This window comes from Eleginops maclovinus, chromosome 9 (assembly GCF_036324505.1).
Source record: "Eleginops maclovinus isolate JMC-PN-2008 ecotype Puerto Natales chromosome 9, JC_Emac_rtc_rv5, whole genome shotgun sequence".
Lineage (NCBI taxonomy): Eukaryota > Metazoa > Chordata > Actinopteri > Perciformes > Eleginopidae > Eleginops > Eleginops maclovinus.
In genome coordinates, this window is record NC_086357.1 from 28,630,571 (window position 1) to 28,653,792 (window position 23,222).

The 23,222-nt window shown below is 44.4% G+C and overlaps 1 protein-coding gene across 1 annotated transcript in view; it reads left to right on the forward strand.

Annotated features, from left to right (window-relative positions):
* Positions 1-23,222, forward strand: part of fryl (furry homolog, like) — a 62,644-nt gene that overhangs the window by 8,209 nt on the left and 31,213 nt on the right. Inside the window, 21 exon segments of the mRNA XM_063890702.1 lie at positions 5,595-5,809; positions 6,006-6,059; positions 10,381-10,520; positions 11,016-11,112; positions 12,104-12,183; positions 13,021-13,101; positions 13,400-13,568; positions 14,296-14,388; positions 14,471-14,569; positions 15,168-15,269; positions 16,977-17,021; positions 17,763-17,866; positions 18,400-18,508; positions 18,678-18,764; positions 18,844-19,015; positions 19,290-19,422; positions 19,514-19,621; positions 20,507-20,741; positions 20,854-21,024; positions 21,113-21,199; positions 22,439-22,707. Of these exon segments, the coding sequence (XP_063746772.1) occupies positions 5,595-5,809; positions 6,006-6,059; positions 10,381-10,520; positions 11,016-11,112; positions 12,104-12,183; positions 13,021-13,101; positions 13,400-13,568; positions 14,296-14,388; positions 14,471-14,569; positions 15,168-15,269; positions 16,977-17,021; positions 17,763-17,866; positions 18,400-18,508; positions 18,678-18,764; positions 18,844-19,015; positions 19,290-19,422; positions 19,514-19,621; positions 20,507-20,741; positions 20,854-21,024; positions 21,113-21,199; positions 22,439-22,707 (2,650 nt within the window).

Below are 23,222 nucleotides of genomic sequence, written 5' to 3' on the forward strand. Positions count from 1 at the left end.
CCTTAAATTCCAAAGACATGTAATGAATCACTAGGTAAGCACTAAGCATCGTGTAAAAACATGTATTCAAACAGTGTAAATGTTTAAGAGATATTTCTATAGTAGCCTCAAAGGCGCCACCGAGAGTTTTCCACGCTGACGTCACCACCTGGGTGCTGACAGTTCGCCTCTTCTCTCTGCTGCACAGCGACTGAAGATATGATGCTTTTTATTTTAGATGATGCAAACAGCGTCTCGTTTATCCTCCTTGTACCTCCTTCTTCCTCTCCTGCGTTCACTCCCTTCCTCTCCTGCAGGGCAGCTCATGTTTCCCAGCTATTGATCCACTTCTGGCTCCCTCCTATTATTAGCTTCAGCAAATAATGAAGCCCATGTTACAGTTGTATAAGTGCTCATATAGAGTGCTGCAGGATGTGGTAAATCTGTGCTGGTCCCTGAAGGCAGCATCTCCCTGGTCCAATGGGATTTGTCGGAAAATGTCTCTGATTCAAATAAATGTTATGATACTACAGCACGGTCACATGACTTCAGGTCACCACCGCTAAGCTAAAGGAGGCTAATGTTGGGCTATAAAGGAACTACAGCACGGTCACATGACTTCAGATCACCACCGCTAAGCTAAAGGAGGCTAATGTTGGGCTATAAAGGAACTACAGCACGGTCACATGACTTCACGTCACCACCGCTAAGCTAAAGGAGGCTAATGTTGGGCTATAAAGGAACTACAGCACGGTCACATGACTTCACGTCACCACCGCTAAGCTAAAGGAGGCTAATGTTGGGCTATAAAGGAACTACAGCACGGTCACATGACTTCAGGTCACCACCGCTAAGCTAAAGGAGGCTAATGTTGGGCTATAAAGGAATACAGCACGGTCACATGACTTCACGTCACCACCAGCTAAAGCTAAAGGAGGCTAATGTTGGGCTATAAAGGAACTACAGCACGGTCCACATGACTTCACGTCACCGCGACTAAGCTAAGGAGGCTAATGTTTGGCTATAAAGGAACTACAGCACGGCTCACATGACTTCACGTCACCACCGCTAAGCTAAAGGACGGCTAAGTGTTTGGCTATAAAGGAACTACGCAGCTACGGGTCACCATGCTTCACGTCACCAACGCTAAGGCCTAAAGGGGCTAATGTTGGGCTAATAAAGGAACTACAAGCACGGTCACATGATCTCACGTCACCACCGTCTAAGCTAAGGCGGCTAATGTTGGGCTATAAAGGAACTACAGCACGGTCCACTGACTTCACGTCACCACCGCTAAGCTAAAGGAGGCTAATGTTGGCTATAAAGGAACTACAGCACGGTCACATGACTTCACGTCACCACCGCTAAGCTAAAGGCGGCTAATGTTGGGCTATAAAGGAACTACAGCACGGTCACATGACTTCACGTCACCACCGCTAAGCTAAAGGAGGCTAATGTTGGCTATAAAGGAACTACAGCACGGTCACATGACTTCACGTCACCACCGCTAAGCTAAAGGCGGCTAATGTTGGGCTATAGAGGAACTACAGCACGGTCACATGACTTCACGTCACCACCGCTAAGCTAAAGGAGGCTAATGTTGGGCGTGATGACGTTAGTCTTCTCATTCACACACAACTTTTTTAAATCCACCACTTGAGTATTTATTGACATATTTGTCGAAGAACAAAGTGTTTAAACCTTTTCAAGTGGTGTTAACCTCAGACCTTATTTCATCACAACCAAAAACACACTCAGAAACCATTGACCTCCAGACCAGGGGACAGGAAGTGATGAACACATTACAGCAGAGGGAACCTAAACTATACCTCATGGAAATGTAGGATGCAAATAGTGTTGGCCCTAATTTGAAAAGCAGAATAGCCTCTTTAATGAAATGTTTTCTTATCGTCAGTACAGCCGGACTGTCTGTCCTGCTCCAGTTAATAGGATTGTAAATGTAATGATATATTTATACGAGATGCTTGATTTGCCGCCACACTCAGATTTTATTGAGCAGTAATGAAGATAAGCTGTTCATTATTATTATTAGAGTTCCCCTCAGTGTATTACAGCAGGTCTTCCACTGATAGAAAATACAACCTCTATAAATTATATTGGGCTCTAAGGAAAACAAGCAGAGTTTACTGTTTGGACAATCATCGATAGAAAGAGGAATATAAATGCTGTCAATATAACAGGGAGTTGTTTTATAACGTGAGGGAATGAAGACAATATGGAAATAAAGTATAAGATAAAAACTTCACAGGAGCCTCACTGATGTCTGTAAATTAGAATACACGAGTGTGACGTGTGACTATATTTTCTATCACTTTTTAAAATCCTGTAATCAGGACATCAAACACTCATGGGGGTACTTTTAACAAACAGGAAGACTTGCATGAAAGTTGTGTTTCTCTTTGAAATAAAATGCTTGTATGTTAGCCGAGGTTAAAAAAGGTTGTATTTACATATTTGTTTTGATGTAAATACTTTTAAAGATCTGGAGCTAAAGTCAAACAGGTCATGATAACCTCTCTCTTATAGTGCTTTGAAACATCTGGATTCAGTAAAGTTTCTCACCTTAAAGTATATTCCACAGGATTACATATGAAGTTAGGACTTACCTTTGAGCAATACTTCTACAAAGAGCTGGAACGCATCATAATTCAAGTCAATGTTAGCTGTTAGCATTAGCGCCGTTATTTAGCCACTGGATGCTCACAGCTGATCTCAGCTGCTCTAGTGCCGAAGTAACAAGTAGAAAATAAAGAGTGAAAATGATGACCATAAGAATAAAATATTCAATGAAATAAAAACAAGGAATGTAAAAACAGTAAATAAGGGTTGTTATTTATGGATCATCGGATAACAAAGGAGCACACCTGTCCGTGTAGCCCTTTCATTCATGAGTCCTCTCCCTGTCCCCTCCTGAGACACACTTATTAACCTGTGGTTAAAATCCTCCTTATTTACAGTTGTTTTGGTGCAACCAGTTATAACTTCTCAGGCGCAGCATGTTGAGAACATTAGCAGAATTGACACACACACACACACACACACACACACACACACACACACACACACACACACACACACACACACACACACGGGCATTTAGTCCTTTGTCTTTCTCTTAAAAAAATGACGTACACACTCTCGGACCTGCATTCCTACTCTGTGTGTGTGTGTGTGTGTGTGTGTGTGTGTGTGTGTGTGTGTGTGTGTGTGTGTGTGTGTGTGTGTGTGTGTGTGTGTGTGTGTGTGTGTGTGTGTGTGTGTGTGTGTGTGTGTGTGTGTGTGTGTGTGTGTGTGTGTGTGTGTGTGTGTGTGTGTGTGTGTGTGTGTGTGTGTGTGTGTGTGTGTGTGTGTGTGTGTGTGTGTGTGTGTGTGTGTGTGTGTGTGTGTGTGTGTTGTCCTGACAGAGGAAGTGAGCGGGCGTTTCACTGTAGCTGTGAATAGGTGGAGTCTGTGGTTGTGTAACTGCTCTCATAACACACAGGTTATTATTGTGCAGATGAGGTGTCTCCTGACGGACTGCGTGGAGTTATCAATGGGAGCAGACATTTCACTGAATCTGTTTCCCGCCTCAACACCTCGTAATATCACAACATTGTCTGTCGTTCTGTGTGAGCGAAGCAGGGACGAGCACGTGACGCCCTGAACCAATCACACGCAGAGGCCGCTTTGTTTTTACAGAGCTCCGACGTCACGTTGTTGTTTACGTCTGCGTCTTGTATACGGGAGTCATGTTCACGAGAGAAGTCTTAAAACACGATCAGCATCTCCTCCCGCTATGTCCTTCTGCTTCAGTCCTTCTTCTTCCCTTCTTTCTTTTCCTCCTTTTGTCTGTCTTCATCTTCTTCTTCCTCCTTTTGTCTGTCTTCATCTTCTTCTTCCTCCTTTTGTCTGTCTTCTCCTTCTTCGTTCTCCTTCCGTCCGTCTCCTCCTCCCTCCTTCCAGCGTCTCCTTCTTCTTCCCCCCTCCGTCTGTTTTCTTCCTCCTTCAGTCTGTCTTCTCCTTCTTTCCTTCTCATTGGTTTTCCTCTGTCCGTCTGTGTTCTTCATCCTCATCCTCATCGTCTTCTCCTCCTCTACCTCTTCCTCCTCCTCCTGTAACTTTGGACCTGAAATACGACTTTAGTTTTTTACATATGAATAAATCCCGCTGGATTTCTTTGCATCCAGATTGAAATAGAACCCAGCCTGATCTCCATCTGTGTTTCAAAGCCTTTCATTTATTTGTTTATTACCATTTTGGGATTGAGTTGGAAAAAAGTGTTTGTCTACAATTAATAAATAAGATGAAACAAAGAAATGTTATAAACTGCTTTTTCTGAAGCTTGAAGTATTATTTTATTCATTTTACCAAAGTTTATTTGTGTATAGGAAGGATATATAAAATGATAAAGTTGAGTTCAGTATTAAAACTGAACTCACAGGTAAAACTATGAATGAATAAATCTGAACTCGGCCAATCAGATCGCAGCAGTTCTTGTTTTCTACTTTGTTGTTCTTGTCGTCGTGAGAGTCGAGTGTTAGGGACAGCGCTGCGCTCTCATTGGCTGAGAGGAGCTGGCTATGTGACATCATCGGGGGTGTTGGTGCAGCACAGTAAACAAAGAGGGAACTCTGAAAGGCTCTCTGTGCTCATGGACACACACACACACACACACACACACACACACTTTAATTTGCTCTGTAAATAAGGAACAGCGTGACTCCTGATAGCAGTGAAATCACAGGACGCTGTAAAAGTTTTTAATTTAGATTGATCTTTTAAGGGTGGTTGTTGTTGTATTTCACGGGAGAAATTAAAGTAATCAGACAGTTGTATATTATATTATATTAGATGTACTTGATTTCTGTCTGTAGGAGGTTTTAAATAAGATTTAGTATGTACAATGATGAAGAGTAATAACCATTATGTGACGGTTTGATCTGTAGCTCCTCTGACTCCCTGAACACCTTTTCAAGTTTGCATAAAATATTTGAATCCGATGAGCAGCTGATGCTTCATGTAAATGTGTTTTCTGGATCCTGATGCAGGACCCGTTTCACTTTCCTCACAACTCGCCTCTATAGGTCAAACATCCTAGATGATTACATGCTGTATTCATTAACGCTCCTTTAATACTTTGATTTGTTCTATTGCTGTTTTGACTCCTCTTCGTGGTGTACTTATACTGTAACCGAAGACAGTCCTCTGAAACACCGACGTCTGCGTTTACACCAGATATCTCTGTGGTTAGAGGAGATAAAGACTATTAAATATTACCTGTGCTATTCCTTTTGCACACACACACACACACACACACACACACACACACACACACACACACACACACACACACACACACACACACACACACACCTGAATTCTAAGGAGATTATGTTTTAACGGCGACAAAGGTCTTTATAAATATGAACAAATGAAGAACATGTGACTAATGTGAGTTAAGAGGTGCTGAGATGAAAATGTCATTATCCCAAACAGATTGGATAACTAATGGGGGGGTGGGGGCTGCCTCTGTCTCTGTCCTGACTGACAGTTTGAGTGTTTCCACTTTGATTCTGACTTCCTACCTCCCCCCCTCCCTCTCTTTCTCTCTGCAGCCTCTGCCCCCATCAGCAACAGCAGTGTGAGTAGACGGCGCCCGCCCGCCTCTGTGCCCCCCCTCCTGTGGGAGAAACACAGCGCCGCCGCCGCCATGTCCAGCATCACCATCGACCCCGAGCTGAAGCCGGGAGAGTTCGTCATCAAGAGTCTGTTCGCCGAGTTCGCCGTGTTGGCGGAGAAGAAGATCGAGACCGTGATGGCCGAGCCGCTGGTGAGGGAGGGGGGGCGGGGGGCGTCACTGCCTTTACATGAAGCCTTTATCTAAAGAGACGTGCAAAAACATAGAGATTTATTCCCCAACTTTGATGTTTTTTCCATCCATTCCTTTGATGCTCCCCTTCATTAACACAGGAGAAACCCCTCAGTCTTCACAGGTCTAACATGATATCTCTCCCCCCCCCCCCCAGGAGAAACCTCTGTCCCGCTCGCTGCAGAGAGGGGAAGACGCCCAGTTTGATCAGGTCAGTGAAGATCAGGATGTAAACCTGTAAAATGTGTTGGGCAGTTAGCAGACGTTGCATTAATTAGCATTAAGAGTCCAAATATGGACACTTGGTTAAAACTGCCATTTCTGAACTAATGCCATTAATGCAAATGATGCTAATTGTGCAAATTACCCAACATTCGCCGGGTAGCATCCGGCTGCAAACACGTCCTTTCACAGCTTCATTTGCTGCTTGACACAAATAGAAAGCTCACAGTGTTCCCTTCAGTCTAATCCTGAGTTTCCAACCAATCAGAGGGCGCTTGTTGTCGTCTCTTCACCCTTCAGATATTTCCAAACATTAGCTTCAGTATTTAATTGTTTAACGAGCATCCTCTTTAAGTTTCAACAGATTGATGCATTTTAATTTGACTCAAAAACGTGCAGAGATAAAATACTTTTTCATATCGCAATATATATTTAGCAGGAACAATAGTGCAGTTTTATTTCATGTTGGATTTGAGGTGACAATACATCCGACTCACAACAACAGTGGGTTTAAACAAATGATATTAATTATGATTATTCAAATATTTAAAACACATTTTCTCTTTTTATTGTCAAATTAAATATGTTTTACATTTACTTTAATTAACCCTTTGAATAAAATATGTAAGATCATTTTATAAATGAGCTAACTGATATGTATACTAAAGGATACATGTCAAAGACAAAAGTGAAGTTTAATCTGTACAGCGTCCCGTCGGCTGCAGGACTCTGTAGAGACACGGAGCTGCAGAACACTTTGTGCAGCCAGCAGCAGCACACTGTATAGATCCAACTGCCCCCCACCCCCACCTGAGTGAGGGAGAGATAAAACTGGAGGGGGGAGGAGACAGAGAGGGCGAAACGCTGTGTCATCCTCAGCAGTAAATCAGCAGCGTCTGCACGGTGCCACCAGGGCAGAGCAGCTTCATAACTCTCCATCATCACCAGCATTGGGCAAGTGACTTCCAGAATGTCATCCAGTACATGTTCCTGATTCCTGTCTTCTTAAAGTGATAAGGGACATTACATCATCACTGTCTCTGAACGGTGATGCGTTACTGTACTCTGAGTTACTCTGAGTGACTCTCACCAGAATAACCTCTAAAGTTTGGCTTTAAATGCTAACATGTAGTTTACTGCAGCTCAGTAACTAAAGCTCTATCTGGCAGTACATGCTGAACATGAGGGAAGAGCTAGAGGTTAAACTGCTGCTCCGTTTCAGTGGGCTGCATAATATGTGATACCGGTACCATGACGTCTCTGTGTGTCATTAATAACATGTGAGTGGAGCCTCTGCACGGCCCTGTGACCTGCTGGATAGGAACCAGTCTCTGCAGCGTTAGCTCACCTGGTCATTGGTGTGTTAACGGGGGTTTGGCTGACAAGCTTTCTAAAAGCCGGAGATTCCACAGAGGACAGAGGCTGCAGATCTTCAACACTCTGCCACGAGTCTCTGAAGGTCTCGGGGTTCAAGCAGCAGACCCAGAGAGCAGTGGCGGCTGGTGAACATTTTTTTTGGGGGGGCGCAGTTGGGCGGCACGGTTTAAATAGCACTTTTTTAGAGGTTTAGCTTAAGACAGTTGGTTAGGTGGCTGCGGCCACATTCGTGCTTCTTACATTTTTGTGTGAAGTGCTTTAGATCCTTCATCCCGGTTGTAGTCCAAAGTGTTTCAGTCCCAGGACTTTGAAATAACAGACAAGGGAAACAAAAAAAGGCATTGCTCACTGTACAACCAGCTAACCAATTCCGCTTAGCATACAAGTTTGAGGAGAAAGTCCGAGTGTAGGTTCTCCCGCGATCAGTGGTCGTCTGTTGAATGTTTGAATCCGGACGCTCGGGTCCCAAGTCTTTCAATTTCTTCTTTTCGACATCTGATAGTCGATGAAACGGTGTTTTAAGTAGAGCTTGCACGGAGTTCTCAGCCATCGATGTCGCCATATTCACTCAATCTAAGTTTCAGCTAGCTACGGTGCTGCTCTTTACGCTTGTGGTTAGGGAATGATAACGATGCTGATTCGCCGAAATAGTCCAATCGCGTATCTAAGAATGTCACATTGAACTAAGAAACAATGCCATTGGCTGTGGGCGCAAAGATTTGCGCCCACAGATCTAAGTTTCATCCCCCAATGAAAAGCTATCCTTGCTAAAATGACTGAGAAAAGTATAAGCTCTCCTATAGACTCCCATGTTATCGGCGCCCACGGACGGTAGCCGACCTGCCTATTCTCAGAAAGAGACCTTCTGTTGCTTCAGTCTGCAGCTCTGCATGGTGAGCCTGCAGCTCTGCATGGTGAGCCTGCAGCTCTGCATGGTGAGCCTGCAGCTCTGCATGGTGAGCCTGCAGCTCTGCATGGTGAGCCTGCAGCTCTGCATGGTGAGCCTGCAGCTCTGCACGGTGAGCCTGCAGCTCTGCACGGTGAGCCTGCAGCTCTGCACGGTGAGCCTGCAGCGCTGCACGGTGAGCCTGCAGCTCTGCACTGTGAGCCTGCAGCTCTGCACTGTGAGCCTGCAGCTCTGCATCGTGAGCCTGCAGCTCTGCATGGTGAATCTGTTCCTGCAGCCCTCTGAACCAATAGGAAACAGGCTCACTGAGTTACTATTCTACCTGCACAATTGTTTCTCTGGTGTCAGAATGTCTCGTGATGTTTGTGAGTTCTTAGAAACTAAACACCACATCATTTAAAATGTGTTGTAACTGTTACTGAGAGGTAACAGGTATTATATTACCCACATTTCAGAAGTACTGCGTTATATTACTGCGTTACAGCAAGGAGTAATACATTACTGTAACACCCAACTCTGATCATCACACACACACACACACACACACACACACACACACACACACACACACACACACACACACACACACACACACACACACACACACACACACACACACACACTTACACTTGTGTTTACTTGTTAGGGACAGGATTGTGTGTGATGTGTCTTTATATATTTGACATGTTTTAAATGTTTGCCCTTTAGAAAACAGCTGCTGCTAACATGGAAAATGTGTTATACTATCTCAACGTTACTCAGCTGGTTAATTGAAGGTTTGATCAAATTATTACCAAAAAAAGCTGTTGCTATACAACGAGATCATATATAAGATGGGGTCAGAGGTCTGGTCAGACGGCAGAGACAGCTTACGGAGAGTAAATAGGGGATGGATGTCCGGTGGGTCTGCGGGGGACGAGTGGCAGGCAGCAGGCTGACACTGAGACTGAGATTTCTGATCCTTTCTTTACTCTCCTTTTTTCTGGAGAGGAAGTAAAGGAACCGGAGCTCTGGATCTATTTGTTGTTGGAGGAGCGATATATGACTCAGCAGCTTTCAGACGGGAAGACACTATTATTTTAATGCAGGAGTTACACCTGAAAGTGGGCGGGGCTTAATTTAGACAGGAAGTGATATCTGCGCCTCATGCTGGAGAAAGAATATCCATATTGTTAACTGGCAAAACGAGGAGCAGTTATCTGAACAGTAAGTAAAGCTGTAATATGTATCCTTGAGTTGTGAAGGAGCAACAAAAGGAAATACTGTAGTAACAGTTCCATGATTTTGAATGATACTTACACTGGAGCTTATTCCCTCTGCCTCTCGTATGACTTCACTGTGCAGCTGCATGTAGATGAGCTTTACGTTACCCAACTTCACACTCCTGATTATAATCAATACCTCGATATGTCCACTGATAGGTGAGAAAACCTCTTATTGAAGATCCATTTGAATCTTTCTGGGGGACCGGAAGCTACAGAAGACCCAGAGGGGAAAAACCTCCTGATCTGTTCTCTACGTCAGTTTTCCTTCTGTGGTTATGACTTTCAAACAGGGAGAAATGTCCTTGGCCAGGACTATGGGTCTTAATTCTACAGAAGATGATTAAGGCAGAATGTCCAAAAATACATCTAATTTTGTTTTGAATCCTGAGATTAAATTCAGAACTCTGGGTGATTGTTGTTGCTGTAATGCTCATGTTTGGCCACAAGAGGCAGAGTGCATCACTACACCTTGTTCTAAATGGACTTCATGCAATTAATGAATTGAGTTAACATGTTATTTATCAGTTACGTAACATTTAAACCTCTGCAAATACGTCTGCATTATATTCAGAGTTCATGAAGACATTTAAACTCCTGGGAGAGGACCTGGGGTAGTGATGCGCTGCTGCCTCGTGTGGCTGGAATGAGTATTACTACAACAACATGGACCAGAGAACATTTGAATTGGTGCCCTAAAATCACCCCACGTGTGTCCTGTGATTATTTATGTTGTTGTTGTTGTTGTTGGTGTTGTTTTGCAGTTAATCAGCTCTATGAGCTCCATAGCAGAACACTGTCTGCCCTCGCTGCTCAGGACTCTGTTCGACTGGTACCGCCGGCAGAGCGGCACCGAGGACGAGTCCTACGAGTACAGACCCCGCTCCAGCACCAAGTCCAAAGGGTGAGGGGAGCTGATGCCTCATGTTCTCCTTCCTCTTCCTCTTCCTATTCTTCCTCCATTTCTTCTTCCTCCTGTTCTACTTCTTCCTCTTCCTCCTTTTCTACTTCTTCCTCCTCTTCTTCTTCTTCTTCCTCTTCCGCCTCCTCTTCTACTTCTTCCTCCTCTTCTTCCTCTTCCGTCATCTTCCTCTGTCTTCTTCCTCCTCTTCTTCCTCCTCCGTTTTCCTCCTTCTTCTTCCTCCTTTTCTACTTCTTCCTCCTCTTCTTCTTCTTCTTCCTCTTCCGCCTCCTCTTCTACTTCTTCCTCCTCTTCTTCCTCTTCCGTCATCTTCCTCTGTCTTCTTCCTCCTCTTCTTCCTCCTCCGTTTTCCTCCTTCTTCTTCCTCCTTTTCTACTTCTTCCTCCTCTTCTTCTTCTTCTTCCTCTTCCGCCTCCTCTTCTACTTCTTCTCCTTCAGATGTATGTTGTTTCTAATCTTTCCCCCCCTCCCCTGCAGAGACGAGCAGCACCGGGACAAAGACTTCCTCCTGGAGCGGAGGGATTTAGCCATAGATTTCATTTTTTGTTTAGTTTCTGTAGAAGTTCTGAAACAGGTGAGCTCTCCGACCCTCTGCATGTTTATATTCACTCCTCACGGTTGGAGGCTGTTGGACCTTTATATTATGATGTGTATATTGATATTATCCGAGCTAAACACTAAGGTATGGAGGACTAAAGCTGCCAGCATTATAAAGACATGAATGTTAGAATATATTAAAGAATCAAATGAATGTGAAAAGGGAAAAGATATTAGTCTAATTCCTGTACATTTATTTAGTATTGAATTATTATAGTCCCATGTATTCCATGCTCTATATTTCCTCTTGAACTTCCTTAAACGGATATAACGTGAGTCTGTTCCTGTGGATGTGAAATCTGTTCCTCAAGTCAGAACGAGCTCTCGGTTAATCTCGTTAGCTCACCTTCGTACTTTCAGTTTGACTTTATTGGAGTTAATGTAGGTTAACAGTTACAATGAACCTCATAAACAGATAAAGTACGATAAGATGTCTGTCAGATAAAACGAGACGACCTGAACAACATGTAGCGTGAGATCCTTACCTGAGGGTATCAGCAGTGATTGCCCAAAGGTTCAATGGCAGCAGATATGAGAACAATGCTTCGACTGTTCTGTAAACAGTCAGTAGAGCAATATCATTCTCATTATGGATTCATCTGCAGAATACTGAAAGATACTCATACGTTAAGGAAACCCCAGAGATATGCACTTTAATATGATGTAAAAACACACTTTAGAGACATCTCTGCAGGAAAACGGATCATCAGCTGACCGATCAGAGCAGACTCGGGTCTCTGAATACAGAGGGGGAAAAGAGCAGGCAGCTTTTTGAACATTAACTCATGGAGACATGTATAAGACAAATATACACCTGAAAATGAGCAGAATATGGCCTCTTTAATATATGTGTTGTGCTGCAGAAACAGCTGTGTTGTTAGGGATTGATGCAGGAAATAAACAGCTGAGTGTGTGTGTTGTGTTTAATGAAAGTGTATCAGTGGCTCTAATAAGACTCTTGTCCACAGATTCCTCTTCACCCAGTGCCAGATGTTCTCGTACACGAAGTCCTCCACCTGGCATTCAAGCACTTTAAACACAAAGAGGGGTAAGAGAGCAGGAACACACACGGATCAAAACAGTCAGTCCTCTGCAGCTTCTGTCTCCTGCAGTGCTGTGCAGAAACATTTCCAACAAAGTGGCTGAAAGTCAATAAATGACGTCGTGCATTCACCTGCTCGTTAGTGACGTCACCGTGCAGGGTTTAGTCAGTTAAGGTGGTGGGCTGCCCGGGGGGAGGGGGCGTTTCCGCCTGACAGCATTTAAAATGCGTCCTGCAGAGAAGGGAGGCTGGCGTTGGTCCCGGGTTGGAATGAGAGAAAACGGGACAGAGTAACACGGCTCATATGGCTCATATTTATTTCATTTTTTTGGAGACCTTACTTACGGCCGCTATAAAGTGCTGCGGGAAACCCTGCCGTGCATCAGCTGGCATTAGGATTAGCGGTTGTGGTGTTGCAGCACGAAGCGATGGCCAGGAGGAAAGAGGAGCTCATATATTCAGTATGTTCCTGGATTTTCACCTGATTGAGATAACACTTTCCTTCCCCATATCAGCGACTAAATATAAGTAAACAGACAGTGGGAATACAACACAAAACAGTCTGTGTAAAATCACCAAATTAGGCTAGCACCCAGAGTAAGGTGGGTTTGGTTTTATGCAAATTAGCTGCACCAACATCTGTCACCTTTTTAGAATCATAGAGCTGTGACTTTCACAGAACTAAATCTAACGTGTTGCTTTAGTAAGAAGCTGGATTCCAATATAACTCTGTAAGTGACCGACTCAGGCAGTGTCTGAGAGACATGGAGCTGCAACATGAAGGAGATTTCCAGCAGAGGTGTCATGAGTTTCAGTTTGATGTCGGTCTGCTTGTGTTGACAGGTACTGCGGCCCCAACACTGGGAATGTGCACATCATCGCAGACCTGTATGCTGAGGTCATCGGAGTCCTCACTCAGTCAAAGTAAGGAGCTTTATTCTGCCTGGTAACCGTTCAGACCGATTACTGTATCTCTGGGTGTAAATGTGTTTTCAGACGTTTCGGTTTGAAACATGACTGATCATTTATAGGTTATCAGAAAGTTGGCTCCGGTTTGAATCCCACTTGCTACCCTTTGTGTTTATCTTCAGCTGTGCTGTAAAATACCTTTAACAACACAGCTCTAGAGTCAGAGCTAAACATTTCTGTAGATGCGTTTATCAGTGTCAAGGGTTTATATATATATATCTGTGTGTGTCTACATATTTGTGTGTGTGTGCAGGTTCCAGGCAGTGAGGAAGAAGTTCATCACAGAGCTGAAGGAGCTGCGTCAGAAGGAGCAGAGTCCCTACGTGGTGCAGAGCATCATCAGCCTCATCATGGGCATGAAGTTCTTCAGGGTGAAGATGTACCCGGTGGAGGACTTTGAGGCCTCCTTCCAGTTCATGCAGGTACAGACAGACAGACAGACAGACAGACAGACAGACAGACAGACACACACACACTCCTTTACTCACTGAGTGCACCTGCAGTAAGTGTGTGATGTGTGTGTCGGTTAGATTACAGCAGACAGTTTTATTTTACTGCTGCACCTTTGTTCACACTCAGCAGCTCTCTGCAGGAAGACTCATAAAGCTGCATGAGTTATGGTCAAAGTGTGTGTGTGTGTGTGTGTGTGTGTGTCCGTGTTCCCAGCACTGCAAGAAGAAGCTCTTTCATTAGTCTCTATTCAGCAGTAAAACCCTTAATTTAACACGCTGTGGTTCATGTTCCCAAATAAAGAGCTGTAACCAATTCAGGACAAACAGCTGCAGCTGGTTTATTCCATGAGCCACGGGGAGGGAAACGTTACTGTATTTAATATTGATGTTGAATTATACGAGAGGACGTTATCATAAATAAAGGACCAAATGCAATAAATACAATAATCCATTAAAAGCTGCACAAAGTGGGGTGCAGTTATTTCATTTTAATAATGTCTAATAAATAATATATGAAAACAATAAAATAAATGTTCTTATTTATTTGAATTTAAATGGAAATAAATAATTGTAAAGAGAAATGAATAAAGTTTATAAATTGTCAGTGTTTTGTTCTCTTAAAGTGTCTGTGTGTTTCCTCTGTGTTTTTAAATGTGTGTATTTGACCTACATATGTGTGTTTGGTGTCTCTTTCTAGGAGTGTGCGCAGTATTTCCTGGAGGTGAAGGATAAAGACATAAAGCACGCTCTGGCTGGACTGTTTGTGGAGATCCTGATCCCGGTGGCAGCGGTGAGGAAATGGGCTTCCTGTTTCAGGAGGAGTCGTCTCTCTATGAAGTGTTGAAAACTGAACCTCCACGTTGTCTCTGCAGGCCGTGAAGAACGAGGTGAACGTGCCGTGCCTGAAGAACTTTGTGGAGATGTTGTACCAGACGACCTTCGACCTGAGCTCCAGAAAGAAGCACTCGTTGGTAATAATGAGATTTGCTCCCCGCCCTCCCTGCAGCTTCACTTCTTCCTGTTCCTCTCTTCCCGTATTTCATCAGCCTTTCCATCCAGCCCCAGCTGTCATCACCAGCCAGAAATATTCCAGGAAAAATAAACCTCATTGTTAGTCCATTCTGCACCAGGCCTTTTTGGGGCCATTGTGGGTTATTCTGGGATGTAGGTCACAGGAGCAAACGTTGCAAAGGGAAGCCATGTGGTTTCTTGACTGAAAAGGCAAAAAGATTTTCTGTCTTTTCAATTTGATCAGAGAACGTTCATGTTGTGTTTTACCTTTTAAACCCAAAGAATGTTCAATTAGTTTTTCCGTAATCATCCCACTTATCTGAAAGTATCCTTTTTATTCTCGTGAAATGATCTTAGTAAAGTTATATATCTTATCATTATTATACTAACAATTATTTGGTACGCCTTAATCTTCCTGATGCATGTATTATTTGTCTTGCATGGTTTCTGTTGCTCTGTCTGTCAATGGGAAAAAGAAACGGACCTCTCCGGACGCCTGAGGACGAGAGTGGGCTGTGCAGAGTGTTCATGGGTGTGTGTTCCTGTGTGTTTCTGCAGGCTCTGTACCCCCTGGTGACCTGCCTCCTGTGTGTCAGTCAGAAACAGTTCTTCCTCAACAACTGGCACATCTTCCTGCAGAACTGCCTGTCGCACCTCAAGGTACCGCCCCCCCCGATCACTGAGAAACACTATGGCGATGATTTAATTCTCTGCGATGCAATCTAGAGATTATAAGTGTATAAATGATCTGTTGTTGGTGTGATGGTGCTCTGACTGCAGGGTGTGCTCTGTGGTTCTGTCTAAGGATCATAATGTCCCCCCCCCCCCATTATGGACCTCCAGATGTGGATACAAACAGCACTTGAGTTAATGCATAAAAAGAGAAAGGGTAAAATGAGTCCGTTAGCTTTCTACTTCAGAAACCACAAAGAGGTGTTAATCTGTGGAGATTATCCCGCTAAACTAAACATTTGTTGGAGATTATTTTCTGTCATCAACCAAAATCACACGGAGAAATCTCATTGGACCAGGAGATGCTGCCTTCATGGACCAACACAGAAATACCACATCCCTGCTTCCCTCCATAAACATTAGTACTGGTGCATATTATCTCAAGTGCTGTTTTATCTCCAGTCTCTTAATGACTCCTTGTAATCAGATTACACACAGATCATTCCTAACCCCCCCCCCCCCTGAGTGATTTCCCTCCCTGCAGGTTGTGTGATCTCGTGGTTCTGATTTCACGTCTCTGTGATGGTGATTTCTTTTATGTTTAATGGCCGTCTGTCTCCTCAGTGATTGGTTCTCTTTCACGCCGTAATTATTGTTTGAGCTTAGCGGGGAATGAGAGGATGATTGTACGGCAGTGAGCGTAGTGACGATTTCAGTGATTTAGGGCTTCCTGTCCAGCCAGTGATTTTAACCCTGTGGGGGCCTTTTGTTTAAACTTCAACTTTGATATGAAGTCTCTACGATAAAGACATCAGAACAAATCTAGCTATAAATGCTGATGTGTTTCTGAATTGGCTGCTCTTCAAAGTGTGGCTCCACAGGGTTAAAGAAAGTAATCGGTGTTTGAGCTTCTTGTGGATCTGATGGACGATGATCTGGTTTCCCCTGCTGTCCGCTCTGCACGTGAATCAGGACATCTTTCCTTTATTTTATTTTCCACCTCTCCCACCCAGCTCTAAACGTCCCGTCTGTCTTCTCCTCTCTGTCTCGTTGAAACCACAGCACACCTTCTTTCTGCTTTGTTTCACTTTTTAATTCAGATTTCTCTCACTATATGTTGAAGTATGTTGAACCACATGAAATACAGACGGACTGTTTTATTCACGGCGTGATGGGGAGGTCTTATCAATGCATTTTACAACCGAGCTTCAAGCACAGCGTTAAAAAGCAGCCAGGAAACCCTGAGACTTGATATCAGCTCAGTTGGACTACGGGTTTGCTGTCATGCATGGTGCATAATGAGATCATTTATTAATGAAGGATTTATTATTAAAAGGATCGCAATGTGTGGGCTTATAAACAATATTTTTGTGTATTTTATTTCTAATATAATCTTTAATATTACATGAAAATCACTTTTAAATATCTGTTTGAATTAAGAACAAAGAGGACGGAGGGTTTGGTATCTTATATAATGTCAAGTATTTTATCGTTACGCTTTTACAGTAGACTCCCTCTAAGTGTAGTAACCAGGTTCATCAGACGGCTCTGATCAGGACGTCCCCTCATGCCTCTCAGCCCTCATCAACAGTCCGTTGTGTATTTCTGTTTCTCATGTTTGTTTAGTTTTTCTTTAACGTGCATGTGTCCCCCCCCCACCTCCACTCTGTCTCCTCTCACGGCGCCTCGCTGCAGATGCCGTCTAACAACAGCATCCGAAAGCAGATCGAGACGCTGCAGGTGAGTGACGCTGCACCTGAAAGCAGCGCGGGGTGCCAGGTGCATCATGGGTAGTGAGTGTATGTGTGCAGAGGAAGCGGAGAGGTCAGCTGAGGTCAGCTGGGCACTTCGTGTTGGATAAACAGATGATAGCTGGTTGTCTTCCCGTCGACTGTGCAACTCTTGTCCTGGTTTGACTCTTTATAAACCAAATACGGTTCACCTTTTAATCCAACCTCATTTCAGCACATCACACGCTTTCAATTTGTGTTTATGAACCTCATTCACCCTTTATTCAACCGTGCTTCTGAACATTACAGAGGACACATTCTGCTAATCTTCAGGTTCAGATCAGTGTGTTGACATGCCTCCCTGCTTTATGTTCAAAAAGCTCTTTATTTTTGTCATACTGCACCTCCTTCACCCTCTGTCCGAAACCAGAGCCCAGTCTGCTCTGATTGGCCAGCTGGCCGACCTAGTCAACCGCTTAGAGATGTCCCGCCCCTTAGCCTATAACGGTAGCCAATAGGAGCGTGGGTGTTACATAGTGATGTCATTATGTTCGGGAAGTAAACAAAGGAGTCCAATGGAGGCTCTAGGTTTGGATGTGTGACCGAAAGTCTTCTGTGAGAGGCTGAGGGTTTAATTTTGGTTTGATACGAGGATTCCTTTTCAAGAAAACCGCAGGTGGGTAGTGATATTAATTAATACGGATATTTATTATATATAATTAATATGTTTCTGTTACCCCCCCCCCCCCAGAACAAAGACCCCAAAATGTCCCGTGTGGCTCTGGAGTCTCTGTACAGACTGCTGTGGGTCTACATCATCAGGATCAAGTGTGAGAGCAACACGGTCACACAGAGGTAAACTGTTTTCTAAATGTTGACTTTTGAAAATGTCCCACTGTTCCGATTATTCTAACTCCTTTTCCAGGTGGCCCTCATCATCTTTGAAAATTCATACTTTTTGTCCCAATTTCTTTTATTTTAATTTCGTTATAAAATTCTGAAAAAAGAGTTCTCCAAATTTCTACTTTTTGGAATTTCTTCCAAACTACCCTTTTTTCCACGCCTCTCAAACTCCAGACTTTCTCTCAAACTCCAGACTTTCTCTCAAACTCCAGACTTTCTCTTAAACTCCAGACTTTCTCTTAAAATTCAGTTTTTTCTTAAAATCATTATTTTTTTGACTCAAAATTCTTCAGATTTTTTGTGAATTTCGACTATTTTCTTAAAATCTAACCCTGAAGCACTGGGTCTTTAAAACACATTTATATATATAAATGTGGAACTTAGTTTTATCCTCTTGTAGTCCAGGGTGCCCGATCTTTTTGTGGTGTAAATATTATGGTCTGTTATTCCGTACGTCATTTAAAATCTCTCTGTCTCCTCTTCAGTCGTCTGCTCAGCATCGTCTCGGCTCTGTTCCCTAAAGGCTCTCGCAGTGTCGTTCCCAGAGACACTCCGCTCAACATCTTCGTCAAGATCATCCAGTTCATTGCTCAGGTAGAGGACACGCACTGTTTGTGTGTCAATATGGGTATTTATGTTGTCTTCAGCACTAACGTGTGTGTGTGTGTGTGTGTGTGTGTGTGTGTGTGTGTGTGTGTGTGTGTGTGTGTGTGTGTGTGTGTGTGTGTGTGTGTGTGTGTGTGTGTGTGTGTGTGTGTTGCAGGAGAGGCTGGACTTTGCCATGAAGGAGATCATCTACGACCTGCTGTGTGTGGGCAAGTCCCACAAAACCTTCACCATCAACCCCGAGGTAAGGACAGGATCGTAGTGTTCACATGTTATTGTTGTTGTGGTTCCTCCCTCTCATACCCCTGATCCTCTCCCTCCAGAGGATGAACATTGGGCTGAGGGCCTTCCTGGTGGTTGCCGACAGTCTGCAGCAGAAGGACGGAGAACCCCCGATGCCGACGACGGGGATCATCATGCCGTCAGGAAACACGCTGCGCGTGAAGAAGATCTTCCTGAACACCACGCTCACCGACGAGGAGGCCAAGGGCATCGGTACGTAACCCCAAACTCCTCCTCCACTCATGCACAGCTTCTGCACGACACACGCTCTTTACTCCCCCTGAACCCCCTGAGCTCCTCTGTGGCCTGGTGTTTCAGTGTAAAATAAAAGCCCTGCAGCTCTATAGAAACGGAACAAGAAGAACACAGAACTTGAGTTATTGTTCTTACCAACATATTTCTGATGCCAAAAATAAAACAAATGAAAATGGTTTTATTTGTTCTATCTGGGATGTGCTGTCCTGTGTACTGACTGCTGTCTGTGCAGGGATGTCCCTGTACTACCCTCAGGTGAGGAAGGCTCTGGATAACATCCTGAGACACCTGGACAAAGAGGTGGGCCGCTCCATGAGCATGACCAACGTGCAGATGTCCAATAAGGAGCCCGAGGACATGATCACGTACGTGCCTTTTTTATAGATGTATAAATACATATATTCACTGTGAGGTACCTGTACCTGCCCAGGTGTTAACCAGCTGTCTGTGCTGCAGGGGGGAGAGGAAGCCCAAGATCGACCTCTTCAGGACCTGTGTGGCCGCCATCCCCCGACTCATCCCCGACGGCATGAGCAGGCAGGACCTCATCGAGCTGCTCGCCAAGTAATACACCTTCTGTTAATATATAATATAAAATCTAATATATAAAATAATATAATATAAAATAATATAATATAAAATATAAAAAAATATAAAATATAAAATATAAAATAATATAATATAATATATAAAATAATATAATATAAAATATAAAATAATATAATATAAAATAAAATATAAAATAATATAATATAAAATATAAAATAATATAATATAATATAAAATATAAAATAATATAATATAAAATATAAAATAATATAATATAAAATATTAAATAATATAAAATAATATAAAATAAAATAATATAAAATAATATAATATAAAATAATATAATATAAAATAATATAATATAAAATAATATAATATTAAATAATATAAAATATAAAATAATATAATATATAAAATAATAAAATAATATAATATAATATATAAAATAATATATAAAATAATATATTAGATATTAAATATGATGTATTATAATACACTAACGCAGAGACACTGAGCCTCTGTTCGAATATAATATCTTTTAATAAATGAAATATAATATACTAATGGAAGAGTAACTTCACTTCAAGGATTTGTGTTTCTCACTTTGTGTTCAGAAAGCTGGAAGATCAATAAAAAGGTCTTCAAAAAGTCTGTATTTGCCATATGAAGTCCTTTAGTAAGTTGTTTCGAAAGTCTTTAAAAGTTCTTAATATATTAAAAAGCTATAATAGTCATTTTTACCAAAGTATTTAAAAAGGTTCCTAAAAAAGGTTCTCGTTCCCAGAAACAACATAATGTGAATTTATAGATTCGTATTTAGAAGTCCTCTTTATGAATGAATCTCCAGTACTGCAGCTCTGTGTCCCCCCTCCCTCTCTAACTCCCCCTCTCCCCCCTCAGACTCACCATCCACATGGACGAGGAGCTGCGCGGCCTGGCCTTCACCACGCTGCAGGCGCTCATGGTGGATTTCCCCGAGTGGCGTGAGGACGTGCTTTCGGGCTTCGTGTACTTCATCGTGCGGGAGGTGACAGACGTTCACCCCACGCTGCTGGACAACGCCGTCAAGATGCTGCTGCAGCTCATCAGCCAGTGGAGGCAGGCGGTGCAGAGCAACAGGAGCCACGACACGGCGGTGCGACAGTTAATGCCTTCCCCCATGTGTCACCTTCATTACCTTCCCCTGTGGCGGCTTGTGATGCGTTCAGGGCCCTTTATGTCCTAACCCTTCATCATGATATTTCCAGGGCTCTGGCGGCGGCCCCTCCCTGGATCGCCCCCCCCTGCTCTCGGTGCTTCACATGGTGGAGGGTCTGGCTCTGGTGGTCCTGTGTAGTTGTCGCCCGGCAACACGCCGCCTCGCCGTCAACGTCCTGAAGGAAGTCCGAGCTCTGCACACTGCGCTGGGCATCGGGAAGGTAAACCCCCTCATCTTACTGAGGAATAACTGACTGGGGTTCAGAAGATGTCTGTGTACTGATGTGTGTGTGTATGTGTGTGTGTCAGGGGGATGAGGAGCTGGCCATCGATGTGATGGACAGATTGAGTGCGTCGGTGTTGGAGAGCTTCATCCATCTCACAGGAGCCGACCAGGTACACACCTCTCTGACTGCAGTCTGAAGGGAAAGCTTCCCTGGATTTTAAACCTTAATCGGACTCAAATATTATTTTAGTCTTTGCCAAATGTATTTACCTCCTGCTCATACGTGTCCCTGTAGGACTGCTCATACGTGTCCCTGTAGGACTGCTCATACGTGTCCCTGTAGGACTGCTCATACGTGTCCCTGTAGGACTGCTCATACGTGTCCCTGTAGGACTGCTCATACGTGTCGCTGTAGGACTGCTCATACGTGTCCCTGTAGGACTGCTCATACGTGTCCCTGTAGGACTGCTCATACGTGTCCCTGTAGGACTGCTCATACGTGTCCCTGTAGGACTGCTCATACGTGTCGCTGTAGGACTGCTCATACGTGTCGCTGTAGGACTGCTCATACGTGTCCCTGTAGGACTGCTCATACGTGTCCCTGTAGGACTGCTCATACGTGTCCTACGTGTCCCTGTAGGACTGCTCATACGTGTCCCTGTAGGACTGCTCATACGTGTCCTGTAGGAATGCTCATACGTGTCCCTGTAGGACTGCTCATACGTGTCCCTGTAGGACTGCTCATACGTGTCCCTGTAGGACTGCTCATACGTGTCCCTGTAGGACTGCTCATACGTGTCGCTGTAGGAATGCTCATACGTGTCGCTGTAGGACTGCTCATACGTGTCCCTGTAGGACTGCTCATACGTGTCGCTGTAGGACTGCTCATAAGTGTCCCTGTAGGACTGCTCATACGTGTCCCTGTAGGACTGCTCATACGTGTCCCTGTAGGACTGCTCATACGTGTCCCTGTAGGACTGCTCATACGTGTCCCTGTAGGACTGCTCATACGTGTCCCTGTAGGAATGCTCATACGTGTCCCTGTAGGACTGCTCATACGTGTCCCTGTAGGACTGCTCATACGTGTCCCTGTAGGACTGCTCATACGTGTCCCTGTAGGACTGCTCATACGTGTCCCTGTAGGACTGCTCATACGTGTCCCTGTAGGACTGCTCATAAGTGTCCCTGTAGGACTGCTCATACGTGTCCCTGTAGGAATGCTCATACGTGTCCCTGTAGGACTGCTCATACGTGTCCCTGTAGGACTGCTCATACGTGTCGCTGTAGGACTGCTCATACGTGTCCCTGTAGGAATGCTCAAAGGTGTTGTAGGGTTAAGGAAAAAGTCTTAAATGTTCTTTAAAAAGTTATTTACAAAAAGTCTAAAAAGTCCCCCCCCCCGTTTTCAGTCCTCCCTGCTGTACTGCCCCAGCGGCATCGACCTGCAGACTCTGGCCGAGTGGAGCTCGTCTCCCATCAGCCACCAGTTCGACGTGGTGAGCCCCTCCCACATCTGGGTGTTTGCCCACGTGACGCAGGGCCAGGACCCCTGGGTGATCAGCTTCTCCAGCTACCTGCGGGGGGAGAACCTGCCCAAGCACTGCCCCTCCGCCCTCAACTGCGCCTGGATGTTCGCCTACACCCGCCTGCAGCTGCTGTCCCCGCAGGTCGACATCAAGTAGGTCCTCTTCCGTCTGCTCAGCTTATATTAATGTGTTGTCCTGACCTCTGACCCCTCCTGTGTGTTGTCCTGACCTCTGACCCCCTCCTGTGTTGTCCTGACCTCTGACCCCTCCTGTGTATTGTCCTGACCTCTCCTGTGTGTTGTCCTCACCTCTGACCTCTCCTGTGTGTTGTCCTGAACTGTGACCTCTCCTGTGTTTTGTCCTGACCTCTGACCTCTCCTGTGTGTTGTCCTGACCTCTGACCCCTCCTGTGTGTTGTCCTGACCTCTGACCCCCTCCTGTGTTGTCCTTACCTCTGACCCCTCCTGTGTATTGTCCTGACCTCTGACCCCCTCCTGTGTTGTCCTGACCTCTGACCCCCTCCTGTGTTGTCCTGACCTCTGACCCAATCCTGTGTTGTCCTGACCTCTGACCCCTCCTGTGTATTGTCCTGACCTCTGACCCCTCCTGTGTTGTCCTGACCTCTGACCCCTCCTGTGTATTGTCCTGACCTCTGACCCCTCCTGTG